The sequence below is a fragment of the Myxocyprinus asiaticus genome, chromosome 6 (assembly GCF_019703515.2).
Source record: "Myxocyprinus asiaticus isolate MX2 ecotype Aquarium Trade chromosome 6, UBuf_Myxa_2, whole genome shotgun sequence".
Classification (NCBI taxonomy): Eukaryota; Metazoa; Chordata; class Actinopteri; order Cypriniformes; family Catostomidae; genus Myxocyprinus; species Myxocyprinus asiaticus.
In genome coordinates this window covers 48,440,322-48,455,770 of record NC_059349.1, presented here as the reverse complement: position 1 = coordinate 48,455,770, position 15,449 = coordinate 48,440,322, and the positions used below count along the sequence as shown (strand labels likewise).

Sequence of the window (15,449 nt, the reverse complement as noted above, 5' to 3'; positions counted from 1 at the left end):
CATAATGTCTGGAGATTCATGCCCTCGCAGTGAGGCAGTCTCCATCAAAGCTGCTTCTGCATGGCCCAGGGAGCGAACACAGCTCTCGTGCTCATCAGGTGGCGGGACTTGCCGTTTGCATAGGGAACACTTGCGGAACAACATCTTTAAAAGATGCGTATCACGCAAGCGGCTCTTTAGTAGTATTGTATATATAAAAGAATACAGTACCTCAAGCCGGAGCATTGAAGGGAAGCAGGTAGGAGTTTTGCTGAAACGCTGTGTTGATCAACAGCAAGAGTCTAAAGAAAAGAACCCATTCACCAAGAGCGTCTTTGATGGCGATGTGGAGAACACATCACCGGAACACACAGGGGAGCAGTGAGTCTCTCGCTGCAGTCTTTGAAGACAGGCGACGAGTTGTCCTGTTCACATCTTGCCAAGAATTTCCGTCCACTGTAAGTGCATCTCGACGGCGAAGCAGAGAGAGTTCCAAGATGAAGACGATGTTCGCAGTCTTGAAGAAAACTCTGAAGAAATGGTGAGCACCTGCTTATATAGGCCAACTATGTGCCTAAAGGGGCAGGGCTCAAACACCATTGCCAATCAGAGGATTGGCGTGATTGTATAAGGGTTTCAACCAGGTTGTCCAAGAAGGATTCCCCATATTGCTTACAGCAATGTCAAGTGAACTGAATCGAAAGGGAACACTGGATTTGAGCAAGTTTTGTGAGGTTCGTGAATTACATCTATTTAAATGAGATATCCGCATTTTTGCAGACAGTATATGATAGAAGTTTTATTGATATTTGCCTTTTTACCATTAGACAAGAGAGTTAAAAGTTTCAGGGAACTGTTGAGGAGAGAGAGAATAAATGAAACAGACAAGCACTTTAACGTTATGAGCTCGTACGTGTTTTGTCGTGGCTCTCATCTGCGGGGCAGTTTAAATGAGGAGTTGTTGCATGCAGGTCTGTTATTGTAGTAACATGATGGCACGTAACAACAAAACAAACTGTGAATGGTTGTTAACATGTCTCAGACGACTCCTTTACATGCAAGCAGGCGATTCTCTGCACCTCAAAGCTTAAGAAACGAATCGGCCAAATGGGGAAATTTATCAGCAGATGCCGAAAATTAAAAAATTCGGAATATCGTCAGATTTATCGGTCAAACACTAGTCTTGTCATGTGGCCAGCACATACAGCAATAAATATGACCTCACTATAAACAAATTCATAGTAGAAAGAAGTATTATATAATTGACACCAAAGCATAAAGGAAAACAAATAAAAACATGAATGCTGAGAGAGAGAAAAGTAATTACTTTTTTATAAAAAATAATTTGAAGCTTACCTCAACTTCAGTATAGACTGTACTTCCACTCTCTTCAGCACCTAACGTAAGAGGTTAAGAATGAAATACATTTACATTTTATTCATTTAGCAGATGCTTTTATCCAAAGCAGCTTACAAAATGAGGAAGCATACAACATAACCAATTCATCTTAAGGATACAGTAACATGTAATGTGGTGCAATACAAAGTTTCAATTGTATTAGAAAAATATGAGCCAAGACAGAGATTAGAGTGCAAACAACAACAACAACAACAATAATAATAATAATAATAATAATAAATATTTATTTTTACTCATCACAAATAAATAATAATAATAATATGTCTGTGCAAATGTTTTATAATAAATCATGTATGGGAAAATATCTTTGTTTGCATTGAGATCTCTTTTTTTTTAGTTTTTTTAGACACAACTGATATTTTGTTGATCGGTTGTTCTTAGGGAGCTGTTCAAGCCAACTACCAACATAAGATATTTGAAAGAACTAAAACAGAACAGCATTACATTTTTTGTTCATTTAACTTGGACTAGCTTTACTAGGACATTATGATGCATCATGGAGGTAAAATAAATATTTTAGGTTTGTTCATAAAATCAACAAAACAAAACAAGATACTAAATAGATGTGATGGGCCAATCAAATTTCAGGTGTGTGGCCTCCAGCAGTTTGTGTATATTATTGCTTCGTCCAAATATCCATTCTTCCATACTATATAGTGTGCAAAAAAAATGTAATAAAGAACCTTTTCTAAGAAAACAGGTGACAATTTTCCAGAGGTGGAAAGTAACGAATTACAGCTACTATCGTTACAGTCCTTGAATAAATTGTTCAACTTTTTTAAGTATAAAAAAATAATAGTACATTTACTTTACTTGAGTTGATTAATAACGAAGTATTCAACTTCACTACAATTATTTTTCACCATAATTACAAAGTACAAAAAAATACATAATATTTCTGAATGTTTGGGAAGTAGAAACTTATAAGCGCTAAATCTGTTTATAAACTAAAATGCACTGTGCGCAGTATGACGGAAGCCCGCAGGGCACAGCAGCTCTCATAAACTGCCGCCGGTGTCCTCTCTTCTCTAGCCTCTCCAAGACTTTCTGCCCTGTCACTATACAAGAACTGTAATATGGTGATTTTCTGCATATTTAAATTTATTCTGGAAAGGAGCCGTTCATTCATGTACAAGGGAACCGTCTGAACACATTTAACCACTGATCAAACTTCACTTGTTTTTAAGGTAGGCAATGTTTTAACTGTGTCAAACATTAACATAATGTAGTTTGACATATATGTGGGGATATCTTATTTACTTGCTACTACATGTCTAAAACAAACTTTTTAAATACCTTAGAAAGATAAAATGGCAATAGTGTCGGAAATTAACGGGAAAAATGCCACCGAAATTCACAAAAATATCCCCAAAATTCAAAATATGGGGGCAAAAAATGCCCACACAATGAGTTCCCATGTTTTATTAATAATATCTGATATAGTTATAATACATACATTGCAATCTTCTTTTGACTTTTCACAAAACATAATTTTTTTCCCCGCAATCATATCTCTCACTAAAAACTGTGTGAAATGTTTATTTTTGCTTATTTTATTCAGTTGGCATGTAGGAGTTGATAAAAGTTTGCTTAATAATCTCATTCTACATCTGGATAATTGCTACTATATCATAGAGGATACATTTCCTCTATGATATTGCACTATATTAGTTTTGTACAGTATGTTAACTTAATAGCTAAAATACTTGGACATACGTGAATGAGAATAAACCTGAAATAGGAATGTGTTTCAGTCACAATGCACATTATGTAGTTTAGAGACGATTTAGAGGCATTTAGAATGTTACAAATGACTATTTCTATTTAAATAAATGTTGTATTATTAATTTTCTGTTTGTCCAAGAATCCTCTTGCAGCAATGCAGGTCTTTGGCATTTAGAAGCTGCTAGTTTAGGACCTGTGAGGAGTCTGTTTCTCAAACTACAGACTGTGATTTACTTGTCTTTTTGTTGCGCATCTGGCCGTCCATTTCCCCCTCTATCCTGGTTAGAGATTTTTGTTTTCTTCAAAACAGTAATGCATGGAATAGCCTTCATCTCTCTAAAACAATAGACTTTAGGAGAAAATAGAATTTCAGGAGAAATGGGTTTCTTTTTGCCTATTTTTAAAACCAAAATTTGACTTGCAAGTGTAAAGCAACTTGTAAGACCTCAGTACCTCAGTAAATGTGGAAAAAACCCACTGTATTGTGATTTCCGCATGGTAGAGCAACTATTTTCAATTATTCTAATAATAAGAACATTTTCTTGAGTACCAAATTAGCACTTTAGATTGCTTTTGTAAGGAATAGGTGACACAATATATGTTTGCCATCACGGGTAAAGAAAAAATGGAATAAATGTCACTTAAAAAAATTATTTCAAACCGTAATAATATTGGCAGTTAATGATTTTGACAGTATTTTTGATCAATTTAATGCATCCTTGGTGAAAGGAAGCATACGTTTCTTTCAAGAACAAAAATGTATTTGTGTTCTAAAAAGGGAAGCGTATATACTAATATATATATATATACAATACTGTACAAAAGTTTTAGGCACTTGTGAAAAATGTTGCATAGTGAGAATGTCTTCAAAAATAATGCCAAAAAAAGTTTTCATTTATCAATTAACGTCATACAAAGTCCAGTAAACATAAAAAAAGCTACATCAGTATTTGATGTGACCACCTTTGCTTTCAAAACAGCACCAATTCTCCTAGGTACACATGGACACAGTTTTTCGTGGTTGTTGGCAGATATGATATTCCAAGCTTTTTGGAGAATTCGCAACAGTTCTATCTATTTAGGCTGCCTCAACAGCTTCGGTGTCTTCATGTACTCCCAGACTGACTCTATGTTCAGTGGGGGACTATGTGGGGGCCATGCTATCTGTTGCAGAGCTCCCTGTTCTTCTATTCTATTCTATTTGCAAAAGGAATGTTCGGGAGTTTAAAATGTATATGTAAGGAATAATTGACAACAGACCGTTGAATTGTTGAAAAATATTGCACACCTGAAGTGGTAATGTGGTCACGACGTGCAGCGGAGTGACCGTTGCACCTCGGGTGTGCATTATTTTTCAACAATTCCACAGGCTTAGAACTAGCAACGGAGGCTTGTGCTGCTTTAAGGACTTACTGGAGTAATAAGGTAGTGCGTTTGTGCGCGTGTGTGTGTTTGTGCGCGTGTGTGTGTGAGTGAGTTTGTATTTTGGGACCGAAAGAGAGAAACTGAGAAAATGAGAGAGATTGCTTCTGGGATTACCTTTTCTGTTGCAGCTATCGTCAGAAGTAACACCGCTTCAAAATAGCCAAGATGCGTGTCACCATATTCCCATTATAAACCTTAACAACTTTTTATTCATCCCCACTGAGATGCAGGAGTGTGCTGACATGACGACTCTGTTTTTCTCTTTATGTTTGGGCCTTAAGTGTGTGCGTTACGCATATAATGTGTGTCCACGCGTGTGTGTGTGTGTGTGTGTGTGTGTGATATCTCAGATAATATAGAAACTGTTGTATTGTTAAAGTGTATCTTGCTTTGATACAGCTCAAGCCTTCGTTGCTAATTCGAAAACATAATTTTAAAACTAGCAACGGAGGTTGCGCTGATTTTCTGTGTGTGTTTGTGTGTGTGAAAACGAAAAGGGAGGCGGGGGGTTAGCGCAGTGCTTTCTACTATAGCTATGTGAGGCTGATTAGTCTTTGTCTTAGTAGAGATGGGCAATACCACTTATTTTCTTTTTGATCCGATACCAAGTACTTTTAGGCCAATATTGCCGATATCGATACCAATACCGATACCTCTTAAATTTAATTTGTACGAATTCTTTGAATAAAAGTAGTAACTTTATTATAATTTTATTTTTTTTTAAATATTTTTGGGTCTAAAATTATTAGGTTGCTTTGTTTACCCTTTAAAAATTAGTTAGTATAAGCCACATATAAAACCTCAAAATAAACGATTATTATGTTTATGATTTATGGTATTACATTATATGGTTACTATTACTAAAAACAAGTTACAATATAGATACTACAGTAATGCTGTTGTAAAACAAATGGCTAATTGTATCAAAACCTTGGTTACTGCAAAAAATAAAAAATAAAAAATAAAAAACATGGTTACTACAGTTGTGGTTACTAGTCATGGTTAATACAATATTACTACAGTCAATCCATGGTAAGTTTCATAAGGATATCATTTATTAACGAGGATTAAAGATCTTTATCAATGTTTTAACAACTCTGAATTTAAATAAACCTGTAAAAACTGTCACACAAGCCCATTATAATACATGTCACGTCTAGGTTTGTCATTACTTAGTGTGACTAACTCCAGATGCTGTTTTTCAGTTATTACCTCAGGAAAGCACTGCTCCCTCTCTGAACGAGCACTATAACTGAAAGAATGAGCGCTGTCTGACTGCTTGTGTATTTTAGCATTTCTGGTACATCAAGATGAGCAGAAAAAAAAATAGTTCTGGTGCCATACAACAATTCGCTAATATAATTCTTTTTTTCCAATATTCATGTAATCTAAATAATAAGATCACTTGTTAAAAAAACTTCAGAATCTATATTTTTATGTGAGGATCGATATTCTTGATACCACAACAGTATCGGAAGTATCGATACTTTAACATCGATCCGCCCATCCCTATGTCTTAGTCTTAGTCTACTGAACAAGTCGCGGGGGTGCAGCTCTATTTGTTGGTCGCGACTCGAGTCTGTGTGTGTGTGTGTGTGCATGTGTGTGTGTGCGCACGTGTGTGTGTATGTGAGCATGTGCGTGTGTGTGCGTATGTGAGCGTGTGCATATGTGAGCGTGTGTGTGCATGTGTGTGAGCGTGTGTAAGTGCGGGGGAGTCAAGGGAGCGAGAGGGCTCTTTTTAAACGAAATTGAAATAAATGTAGGATATTTTAGACATTGTTTGACATTCTTAACCGATTTACTTTAACCAATGTCTTTGTTTTAGCTGGTTATTTTGTTGCGGTAGCCTGTAGGGCTCTGTTGGGCCTCATGTATTCAGATAGAAGACAAAGGCAGGCCTAACAGTCGTAAAAACCTAACTCAAGCCCCCACACACCAAGTCGTAAATCTTCCTGATAAAAATCGCTCCAAAATCAAACAAAGGGAGTCCAATACAGACTACAAATCCATGAAGCCTTGCTCACTAAAGGATCGATCTCTCAACTCCTGTTGGATGAGGCACACAACAGAACGTCCCTCAAACATGACATCATCAGGAGTGACTTCCAGCGACTTTGTTCACCGAATATAGACATAGCTCTTTGCTGTTTTCAGGTGCAACCTCGTGGCACAAGGAAGTAACGTCCGACTTGAAACTGTGGCCATACAATCTCCATCTCGCTGGATGAGTTGAGATTACTCTGTGTTCAACCGAACACTCTAACGGATCCGAAGGAGACCGCCGAGCAATTCGCATCTTCATCCGTTTGCCTACAGAAGTGAAGAGATTAAAGATATCTCTTCCATCTTCAATCAAGTCAACGTTTCTGAGTTCTCCGCCAGCCCGCCGAGAATCAACAGCCGTACCGCCCGCCGACAGAGCGAGGAAACGGCCTCCCGTCATCACCCGAGCCTCAAGGAACCGAGTTAAAGGACGGAGGAAAACACATTCTACCTGTGTCCTCATGCAATTCAAGTAAGAGGTTTATGTCTGGGCAGAGATAGAATATTATAGTGTGTTATTCTTGTGTTTCAAGGTTTTTGCTTGTACAGTTTACGGACCGCCATGTCCGCTCATTATTAATACTCAGGGTATTAATTATCACGAATTTGTTTTGCTGTATTGTGGTCCAACCAAATTGGACTGTTGTGCAATTTCGCCATCGCGGGTGAGACAGCAACTGAGTTCATCCATTAAAGAGTCAAATAACGCGGGACTTTTACAAGCCGTCCACCGCGTCTCTGAGTGATGAACACAGCTGCTTTCTCTCCCACTATCGCGAAATCAGCTTTAGGGCTGTCACTTAATCATCTCTCTCTCTCTCTCTCTCTCTCTCTCTCTCTCTCTCTCTCTCTCTTACTAATCACACACACACACACACACACCTTATGTGTTATAGGATTATTTTATTTCCATATCTAATCATATCACTGTTTAGTTTGTAGTTGTAAGTCGGAAGTTTATTGACTGCATTGTATTAATTATTAATTGATATTACTGCATAAATAAACTTTGTTTATATTACAAAGAGAAGTGTTTTGGTTTGTTTTGCATATGCCTGTGTCATGCTGATGGGATGTCAGTGCTCGGATTCAAACCTTCATTCATTGTTTTTTTCCTGAAAATCGATATTCTTCGGATGTCGATTTTCCTCAGAAAACAATCTAATTTTTAGACTGTTTTACTATCTGGTTATTAGTCCCTAATTCCAGGGTGGTGCCCCATCAATGTTAATCCTTATTAATATTCTATTGATTTTTGATAATTGATAATTATCTTTGATGATTGAATTTGAATGATCAATAAGCTAGTGTTAATTTTAATTAATGTTTCATCGATGTTAACAATTAACGATTATCTTTGATAACTGTTGATTTAAAGGATTTTAAAAAGCTAACATTGATTCTCATCAATGTTCTATTGATTTTAATAATTAATAATTATCTTTGATAATTATTAATTATTGCTAATAACCAAACTTGCTCCTAAACGTAGCACACTACATTTACTGGAGCCCAATATGAGGTTTTAATGAGTTAAATCCAATTAATTAATTTAAATATTAATTAATAACTACAGAAATAATGATTAATTATTTCTGATAGTAACACTGATCTAAACAACCAGTAAAGCCCTGCAGCTCTTTGAAATAAATGAAATAATTTGGCGAAGTGATATGGAACCGTTATGCAGTCAAGACCTGGAACTACTTTATAGCTGTGCATTTACTTGAAAAATAATTGCACACCTTAGAACGTCCATGAACCAATCAAAATCAAGCATTCAACAGACCCGTGGTATAATTCCTACTGACACACTAAAGCTGAAGATATATATAACCATCTTAACGCAAATGTTTTTGTGAAACATCTTATTTGCCTAAGACTTTTGCACAGTACTGTATATATAATTTTCATAAAGTAACTTGTAACATAATTACTTGAGACGTTTTTTTGGCAAATTACTTATTTACTCTTACTTGAATCATAATATTTCTTAGTATTTCTACTTGTACCCAAGTTAATTATTTCTTCAGTAGCAGTACTTTTACTCAAGTAAAAAAAAGCAGAACTCTTTCCAACACTGCAATTTTCATACAAAATGTATGTGAGATCAGATGGACATACCTTTTTCACTCTTGCAGGAGAGAGACAAGCCTAAAATTAATAATCCTGTCACCAGAATACACAGTGGTACCAAAATATACGTCCAAAGGAGAGTCTTAGATGTGTCAGACTGGACTTGTCCTCTGTAGTTCTCTGAAAAGAAAGACTTGTATGATTATAATCAGCACTCTCTTATAAGGAATTATTACTTTAGCAACATCAATTCTGCACTACCAAAACATAATTCTCATGCTGTATGCAACTCCTTTCAGAGGATTCTATTACTTTACTCAAGTCTAAAATTTTATTGTTAAAATAATAATAATAAAAACATTTACATAACCTCATGTTGTTCAAAACCAATATGATTTTCTGTCTTCCATGGAACACTAAAGGAGGTGTGTTTTTGTGTGTGTGTGTGTGTGTGTGTGCTTTTTTTGCAGAATGTCCGAGCGTTTCGATACAGTGAAAGTGGATATATTTTTACTGTCAGGTTCCAAAAAAGGCAAATTAAGCATGATAAAAGTACTCCATTCTACACTTGCACTATATTCCAAGTCTTCTGAAGACATATGGTAGTTTGTGTGAGATGTACAAACCGAAAGTTTTTATTGAAAATCTTCCTCTCAGATGTCATTTTCAGTTCACACTCATTCAAATGCCTCAAGACACGTTTTTGGCAAGTTTGATATCCAGGATGTTGTACGCCATTGATTCTCACGTGTCTTCATGTGAGAGCCAACAGCATCAAAGCACTCTGAATGTAGTGAATGAGTCATATCGACTACCTCTATGGTACATTTATTTGTAATTTTTTAGTAATCGTGTCTCAACTTTGCCTTTTTTATATTGTTTTGCAGTGGTTACGGTTAGTGGATGGGTCTCTTTCATATAGAAATGTATATATATATATATATATATATATATATATATACACACTCCTCATGGACTACACCAGATTTGCCAGTTCTTGCTGTGAGATGTTACTCCACTCTTCCACCAAGGCATTTCCAAGCTCCTTGACATTTCCTGGGGGAATGGTCCTAGCCCTCACCCTCTGATCCAACAGGTCCCATACGTGCTAAATGGGATTGAGATCCGGGCTCTTCACTGGCCATGAAAGAACACTGCCATTCCTGTCTTGCAGGAAATCACGTCAAGAATGAGCGGTATGGCTGGTGGCATTGTCATGCTGGAGGGTCATGTCAGGATGAGCCTGCAAGAAGGGTACCACATGAGGGAGGAGGAGGTCTTCCCTGTAATGCACAGCTTTGAGATTGCCTGCAATGACAACAAGCTCAGTCTGATGATGCTGTGACACACCGCCCCAGACCATGACGGACCCTCCACCTCCGAATCGATCCTGCTCCACAGCACAGGCCTCGGTGTAAAGCTCAATCCTTTGATGATAAACGCGAGTCCGACCATCACCCCTGATGAGACAAAACCTCGACTTGTCAGTGAAGAGGACTTTCCGCCAGTCCTGTCTGTTCCAGCGAAGATGGGTTTGTGCCCATAGGCGATGTTGCCGGTGATGTCTGGTAAGGACGTGCCTTACAAACAGGCCTACGAGCCCTCAGTCCAGCCTCTCTCAGCCTATTGCGGGCAGTCTGAGCACTGATGGAGGAATTGTGCTTTCTTGGTGTGACTTGGGCAGTTGCTGTGGCCATCCTGTATCTATCCCGCAGGTGTGATGTTCGGATGTACCGATCCTGTGCAGGTGTTGTTACACATGGTCTGCCACTGCAAGGATGATCAGCTGTCCTTCTTGTCTCCCTGTGTCGCTGTCTTAGGCATCTCACACTACAGACAATGCAGTTTATTGCCCTGGCCACATCTGCAGTCCTCATGCCTCCCTGCAGCATGCCTATGGCACATTCACTCAGGCATCCTAGGCATCTTTCTTCTGGTGTTTTTCAGAGTCAATAAAAAGGACTCTTTAGTGTCCTAAAGTATTTTAACTGTGACCTTAATTGCCTACCCTCTGTAAACTGTTAGTGTCTTAATGACCGTTCCACAGGTGCATGTGCATTAATTGTTTATGGTTGATTGAACAAGCATGGAAAACATTATTTAAACCCTTTCCAGTAAAGATCTGTAGAGTTTATTTGGATTTTACAAAATTCTCTTTAAAATACAGTATCCTGAAAAAAGGGAGTTTTTTCAGGATACTGTATGTATATGTATATATATATATATATATATATATATCTTCAGATATAAGGTCTTCAGATCATATTACTTTTAGCAACTTTGCATTGGTTACTAATTCATTTTTAAGATTTTATTCATTACATATAAAGCATGATATGGTTTGACACCAGAATATTTTGCTGAACTTTTAAGACCTTATGAAACAGTTAGACCTCTTAGATCTTCATGTTGTGAACTGCTTGCTGTTCCAAGATCCAGATACAAAACTAAAGGTGAACAGGCTTTTGTAGTGAACGCCCTACGATTATGGAACAGCCTGCCCGGGGATAATAGATCTGCTGAATCTGTGACTATTTGTGTTTTTATTATGTGACTGTGCTGTGTTTTACTGAGTGTTTTGATTTTATGTTTTGTGAAGCACTTTGTGCTAAATGTAGTTATAAAGTTATTATTATTATAAGGAGCAACCTTCTGATTAAAATAACAAATAGTATAATTTGGTGTAGTATGCCACTCCTGGTGCAAAAATTCAAGTAGCTCGGCTTTGTTTGATGGCTTGTGGCCATCGATCTTATTCTTGATCACATCAGATTTTCAGTGGGGCTCAGGTCTGGAGATTGGGCTGGCCATGACAGGGACTTGATGCGGTGGTCCTCCATCCACACCTTGATTTACCTGGCTGTGTGGCATGAAGCATTGTTCTGCTGGAAAAACCAATCCTCAGAGTTGGGGAACATTGTCAAAGCAGAAGGAAGCAAGTTTTCTTCCAGGATAACCTTGTACGTGTCTTGATTCATGCATCCTTCACAAAGAAGTGAACACTATGGAGCGATGGTGGCGTTGTTTGGTGGTGCAAGAAAACGTTGCTAAAGACTTTGAGACTGTGGTGTTAAGAACTGCAGCTGTCAGTTCAATTCTTAACTCAACAGTTTAGTTTGTAAAGTTAGTACTATAAACCAACATGAACATTTTTGTATCATTGGTATAATTTGCACTATTGCATTCTGTGTTAGTGTGTGCATGTTTTGAGGTTGCAGCAAATATTTACCTTCACAGAGATTTTTAATGTTTTTTATATCCGTTTTCCAGCTAACAGGGTTGCTATGGTTACAGATGATGGATTCCTTACTGCAGTTCAGGATGAGATTGTAGTTTTCATATGGTGTCACATTCTCTGGAGAGCATCTGTTGTTTTGATAGGTAGAGTTAAGTATGAGATCATGACCTGTACAGATGAAGTTCACAGTACAAGAGTCACTCCTGGACCAGTTTGAGACAACTTTCAGGATAGGAACCTCCACAGCATCTGAAACATGTTTAGAAGATTATATCCCACAAAGATAAAGCAGACAGGTTCATGAACTGTAGAAGGCATGTCATTTTCTTTAGTTAAATACTGATAAAAACAGAGGCTGTTATAATCGGTCATGGTTTTAAAAAATCTCAGATTGAGTCAGCACTTAATCAGGTTGTCCCAAATATTCAGCAGATGGTTAGAAATTTGGCCGTCTATTTTGATACAAATACAAATTTTGAATACCAAGTCAAGCAGTTTTTTCAGTCTTGTTTTTATCAGTTAAAGAACTTTTCCAAGGTTATACATGTCTTGAGTTTTAGGGATACAGAGAAGCTTATACGTGCTTTTATTTCGTCTTGCCTTGATTATCGTAATAGACTGTTTTCAACTTTAAATCAACGCACTTTAGCACAATCAGTGCTAAATTCTGCAGCAAGAATTTTGACACGAACAAGGTCTTCAGATCATATTACTGTTAGCAACTTTGCATTGGTTACTAATTCATTTTAGTGTTGATTTTAAGATTTTATTCATTACATATAAAGCATGATATGGTTTGCCACCAGAATATTTTGCTGAACTTTTAAGACCTTATAAAACAGTTAGACCTCTTAGATCTTCATGTTATGAACTGCTTGCTGTTCCAAGATCCAGATACAAAACTAAAGGTGAACAGGCTTTTGTAGTGAAGGCCCTACGATTATGGAACAGCCTGCCCGGGGATAATAGATCTGCTGAATCTGTGACTGATTGTGTTTTTATTATGTGACTGTGCTGTGTTTTACTGAGTGTTTTGATTTTATGCTTTGTGAAGCACTTTGTGCTAAATTTAGTTATAAAGTTATTATTATTATTATAAAGAGCAACCTTCTGATTAAAATAACAAATAGCATAATTTGGTGTAGTAGTTAAAGCTCTGGCTTTTGCAATTGACACTTAATCCTATGTTGCTCCAGGTTGATAGCCCCTGTAAAAAGTGTACAGTAAGTTATTTTATTTAAAAAAGCATCTACTAAATGATTATTTGCTATGACTAATTACAAATACTATGTAAGGGATAACTGACAACGGACAGTTGAATTGTTTAATAAAGCAATAAGCCCTGTGAAGCTGTGTTTTACAGTAGTTTTAATCCTAAAACGCTCTTGTGACAGGAACTACTTTCTTCCGCCACGGATTCAGCATCTTACTTTAATAAAGTCCGAGCCTTCGTTGCTAATTCGAAAACATCACGTTCGAAATAACAACTGAGGATGCGCTGCTTTTTGGCATAGGAGTAAAAAGGTTGTGTGAGTGTGTGTGTGTGCGAGCGTGTGTGTGAGCATGTGTAAGTGAGGGAGAACCACTGAATGCTTGATTCTGATTGGTTCATGGACGTTCTAAGGTGTGCAATTATTTTCAAGTAAAGGCACAGCTATAAAGTAGTTCCAGGTCTTGACTGCGTAACGGTTCCATATCACTTCGCCAAATTATTTCAGTTATTTCAAAGAGAACTACAGGCTACCACAACAAAATAACCAATTAAAACAAAGACATTGGTTAAAGTAAATCGGTTAAGAACGTCAAAACAATGTCTAAAATATCCTACATTTATTTCAATTTCGGTTATAAAGAGCCCTGGTGCTCCCTAACATGCTCACACACACATATACGCTCGCACACACACACACACACATACGCTCGCACACACACGCGCGCGCGCACGCTCACTCACACACATACGCTCGCACACACACACATACGCTCGCACTCACGCGCGTGCTCGCACACATACATACACGCGCATACTCACACACACACACGCTCACACTCTTTTGTATTGTATTATTTTTAAACAATTTAACGGTCCGTCGTCAATTATTCCTTACATAACTAGTCTCATATTATTTCTGTTTATTTCAGTTTACCTTTTGGAGCCGTTTCTGCCTCATTCATGTATCCCAATGTAGTCATGTTTGTTCAATAATATTGAATGGTTTATTTGACTTGAATATAACTACTGTTTTTTCGAAGAAGATGAATGGTAGATAAAGTGATAATAAATAAAAACATAGCTCAAGCTTTTTTTAAGAGATAGTTTTATTTGTCTAGCTGTAATGAAAAACCTGGTAATTACAAGGATTTTTTAAAATTGTGATTTCCAAACTTGGAAATATCTTGGAAAAGTGAGTGCAATCTCTAAACATTAATAATAAAAATAAATAATAAACATTTTATAATGTCAGAGCTGTGGTGAAGTAGATTGTGCACATGCTCAGGACAAATAAACTGTTAGTTCGAATCCAACCTGGGTCATGTCCTGATTTTATTCTCTCTTTCCCTAACCTTTCCTTTCCTGTCTATGCTCCACTTTCCTCTAAAATAAAGCTAAACAGCCCTAAAATTTAATCTAAAAAAATAAATAAATAAATAGTTATAAACAACTTTCTTAAACAGAACACACTTAACATTTAAATCAGACTCACCTATAACAGATACTTTAAATTCAGAAATTTTTCTGCTTTGCTCTCCAAGTGTTGTTGCCATGTAGACTCCACTGTCTGTCTTCTGCATGTTCTTCAGTGTTAGAGAGAATGTTTTATTATTGAAATCCACTCTGCCCTCATAGGAGCTGTCAAGTGTTAAATCTTTATATTCTCTGAAATATGTAACTATTTGTATTAATTTTTCATTTTTCCAGGATACGGCACCAATCTTTGTTAGTTCATGTGCCGGTATATCCAGTGTAACAGAACTTCCTGTCTCCACAAACACAGAGATCACAGCACTGGACCCTGTGGAAACAGATAGCTATCTGTTGATTTCAGTTTCTTAAACCCTTTTTTGATGAAACTGGATATCTGTTCATCTCGGTAGATTTCAATTCAGTCAAGTATGAACATGGCATCAGACAATTACAATAAAAATATTACATACAAATGTTTAGCGACATGCTAAAACATGCTAGCAACACCTAGCTAAGTGTTAAAACATGCTAACAATGCTTAACTAAATGCTAGAACATGCTAGCAACATGCTAGTGACGTGCTAAAACATGATAGCAATGCCTAGCTAAATGCTAGAACATGCTAGCAACATGCTAGTGACATGCACAACATGCTAGCAATGCCTAGCTAAATACTAAAACATGCTAGTGACATGCTAAAACATGCTAACAATGCCTAGCTAAATGCTACGAAATGCTAGCAACATGCTAAAATAGTCTTGCAATATCAGGCTAAGTGCTAAGACATGCTTGCAATGCCTAGCTAACTGTTAAAACATGCTAGCAATGCCTAGCTGAGTACTAAAACATGCTAGA

General features: G+C 37.1%; 1 protein-coding gene across 7 annotated transcripts in view; it reads right to left on the bottom strand.

The window, feature by feature from the left end:
* Positions 1–15,449, bottom strand: part of LOC127442077 (SLAM family member 9-like) — a 284,700-nt gene that overhangs the window by 184,419 nt on the left and 84,832 nt on the right. For 2 of the 7 annotated variants that reach the window (XM_051699829.1, XM_051699828.1), the window contains exons 2-5: positions 14,614–14,922; positions 11,900–12,157; positions 8,719–8,850; positions 1,336–1,376 (exon numbers count right to left, since the gene is read on the bottom strand). The exons of 2 other annotated variants lie outside the window; for them this stretch is intronic. In XM_051699829.1, coding sequence (XP_051555789.1) covers positions 1,336–1,376; positions 8,719–8,850; positions 11,900–12,157; positions 14,614–14,922 — 740 coding nt within the window. The remainder of the gene's footprint in view (positions 1–1,335; positions 1,377–8,718; positions 8,851–11,899; positions 12,158–14,613; positions 14,923–15,449) is intronic. 3 more of the 7 variants (XM_051699822.1, XM_051699826.1, XM_051699827.1) reach the window with 2 other exon arrangements.